The sequence below is a fragment of the Chroicocephalus ridibundus genome, chromosome 20, assembly GCF_963924245.1.
Source record: "Chroicocephalus ridibundus chromosome 20, bChrRid1.1, whole genome shotgun sequence".
In the NCBI taxonomy this organism is placed as follows: Eukaryota; Metazoa; Chordata; class Aves; order Charadriiformes; family Laridae; genus Chroicocephalus; species Chroicocephalus ridibundus.
In genome coordinates this window covers 654,040-656,993 of record NC_086303.1, presented here as the reverse complement: position 1 = coordinate 656,993, position 2,954 = coordinate 654,040, and the positions used below count along the sequence as shown (strand labels likewise).

The 2,954-nt window shown below is 62.3% G+C and overlaps 1 protein-coding gene across 1 annotated transcript; it reads right to left on the bottom strand.

The window, feature by feature from the left end:
* Positions 1-584: 584 nt before the first annotated feature.
* On the bottom strand, positions 585-2,954 carry RABIF (RAB interacting factor). Its single transcript, XM_063356287.1, has 2 exons — positions 2,319-2,954; positions 585-2,121 (listed from the first exon to the last, which is right to left on the bottom strand). Exons 1-2 carry the CDS (start codon positions 2,499-2,501, stop codon positions 1,867-1,869), a joined length of 438 nt encoding a protein of 145 aa, XP_063212357.1. The 5' UTR covers positions 2,502-2,954; the 3' UTR covers positions 585-1,866.

Here is a 2,954-nt window from a genome sequence, read left to right as displayed (position 1 = left end):
TTGTGCCTGTGCAGAACCCAAGTGAAGTTCTCTTGCCCTTCTAGGCAGACTTCCCTGATGAACCTGTTCAGTCACTGGGCTCAGGGCTAAACAAGAAGGGCAGGAGGAAAGTTTTCATGTCAAACATGCACTTGACACATTTAGCAAGGACACAGCACGAGACTCACCTCCCACCCAGGTGAGAGCCTTAATCACAGACTACAGAGTTATCGCCTCGCACCCTCCCAGTAATAAATCTGCCCACAGCAGAGGTTTCTGATAGTGCAGGGCCAACAGCTTAATTGTTCTACACTAGGGCAAAGTCTCCAACTCTTAAAAGTGCAGGTGCTCAGGCACTGGAAGAAGAAAGCACTTGTTTCTCCCTCGCCCGCTGTCAGGATGCCTTTTGGAAAACCCACCCGAGGCTGTGCCTGCCCTACTGGCTCCTGCCAGCAAAAGTGGCTCAGTGGAGGAGCAAGGAAAGGTCTCTCCCACAGCCTTGTGGCAGCAATGTTCCTAATCCTTAAGTACAACCGATCCTGATTTTGGTGGCAAATACAACTTAATCGTCCCAGCGCAATGACAGTTGTGCCTTTACAGCTGCATTGGTACCAAAAGTGTTTATTAGCATAGCATACCGACACACCTCCTGCAGTAAGGCATCCCCTGTGACCCACAGCAATCATTGTAAAGCTGCTGTATTATTCATACAGGGGTTTGCAAACAGAGAATGCAAACTGGACCACAATTACCAAAAGATAAATACAGTGAGAACCACGGCTGCTGCAGCCTGTTCAATTTTCAATCAGCTTTGTGCCCACCTTTTAAAAGGCAGAGACCAAAACTGGACCCAACGTCCCAGCATTGCTCCTACCAGCTGCATTTACAGAAGAGACATTCTTTCCCGACTGCTCATTTAATACACACGGGGCTGTTTTGACATTCTGCAGCACTGAGCCAGTGTTCGTGGGACACTGCCTGTCCAATGATTCAAATCCCTTTCAGGTTGGAATCTCTTAATTCTTGCTCCCTCGAAATACTAAGATCTTGCACATTTTCTTTGCCATTCTATCAGCCTATGCTGTCTGCAAACTCTACCTGTATCTTATTTTAGCTAATAAAACTGCATACAGTGTTAGTTAAAATGCCTTACACACGCTTTAGGTGACATATACTCTTACAGGTTACAGTTGTCAAGTAGGATGAGGTTTTCGAGAACCTAAATGTTAGGGTTTGGGGCAGGGAACATTTATTCTGAAGATCAACAGAGCATACAGCCTTAAACCCTGTAACTGCTTTGGCTGTCGTTCAGACAATTTAAGCCACCAGGATGATTCAATGCAGCAGTCCTGTCCTGCCCTTGTGCCAGCACCACATTTACACGGCTGTGTCACGCACCGACCAGCCTGAAAGACACTTTAGCACGTCTGAAAAACAGCAGCCGCACGGGGAAGAAGTGGCAGAGAGCAGGCAGGAAGGCCTGGGGCCGCTCCTAGCAGCGGTGGCAGACGAAGCTGTTTGGCAGAACTGTCAGGGTGAGCTGTCCCTGCAGGTCACAGGGGACCCCCCCCCCACCGACGTCCCTCCTGTGGGGGCTCAGGCGAGGAGCTGGCTCCGCCGGTGCCGCACTTCTTGGTGCTGGTCAGGCCGTGGGTCTGGGCTGGGGTCAGTCAAGCCATGGGGTATGCAGGCCGTGGTCAGTCGAGCTGTGGGGCGGCCGGGCCGTGGCTGCCATAGCAAGGCCGTGGGGTGGCCGAGCCGCGGTCAGTCGTGGTCCCCGGCTCAGTCCGTCGCTGCGGGCAGGCCGCAGGGCAGGCGGGGCTCCCGGTGGCTGAGCCCAGCTCCCCGAGCGGGTGCCCGGACCATTGCCCCGTCCCCAGCCCGGTGTCACTCGTGGGCCACACGCTCCAGCGCCACGTAGAAGCTGTCCTTGTCATCGAGGCAGTGCCAGCCGATGGGCCCCGCCTCGCAGTCGGCGCACACCAGGAACTTGACGTTGCCCACGTCGCGGGTGAAGCCCACGTTCTCGAAGGAGAACATGTCGCGCACCAGCCAGTGCTCCCGCACCACGTCCCCGCCGCCGCCCGCCGCCGCCGCCGCCGCCGCCGCCGCCGCCTTCTTCCTCATGGCGGGCAGGAGGAGCTGCGGGAGACACGGCGTCACCGCCCGGCCCGCAGGGGGCGTCACCGCCCGGCCCGCAGGGGGCGCCCTTCCCGCCCTTCCCTCCCTCCCTCCCGCCGCCGCCGCCGCCGCCGCTGCTCCTTCCTCCCTCACTCCCCCTCCCCTCCCCTCCCCTCCCCTCCCTCCCCCTCCCCTCCCCTCCCCTCCCACCGCGGTACCTCACGGCGGGCGAAGGTGGCGGCACCGGGCAGCAGCACCCGCGACCCGCAGCGCTGGCACAGCACCGCCTTCAGGTTCCGGCCCTGCGCGCACACCAGCTCGGCCGAGCCCGGCGCGGCGGCCGGAGGGGGAGAGGGAGGAGGAGGCGCCGCCGGCTCCATCCCGGCGCAGGCCGCCGCCATGGCCGCGCAGGCGCGATGGGGCCGCCGCCGCCCGAGGGGCGGGGCCAGGGCCGTGACGTCAGGCGGCGCCGGGGGGGCGGCATGGCGGTGGCGGCCCGGGACCCGCTGGGGGGAGGGTGTGCCGCCGTGCCGGGAGCCGGCGAGGTTCGAGTGGCCCCTGAGCTCCTGCCAGGCCTCTGGTGTCTGAGGGGGCCGCGGGGGGGGGCGCGGCGGGGGCCCCTGAGGCGAGCGGGGCCGGCGGGGTTCCCCGCCCCCTCTCTGCGGGGTGACAGCGAGTGCGGGGATCCCCGCGCGGAGCCGGGAGGGTTGGCAGCCACGGGCCGTGTGGCGGCCGGCTGGGCCGTCGGGGGCAGCCACTTCCCGGGCAGGGGAACCCGGAGACGCCTGACTTGGGTTACAGCGGCCGGAGAGAGCAGAGCCCGGGGGCTGCCGGGCGCGGGGGAGCCGCCTCCC

What these genes read in the sequence shown, in the direction of transcription:
- RABIF (XM_063356287.1), bottom strand. Translation starts at nt 2,501, where the DNA reads ATGGCGGCGGCCTGCGCCGGGATGGAGCCGGCGGCGCCTCCTCCTCCC. An exon ending in CCACCTTCGCCCGCCGTGAG is followed by an intron (nt 2,122 to 2,318) that starts GTACCGCGGTGG and finishes TGTCTCCCGCAG; the next exon opens with CTCCTCCTGCCCGCCATGAG.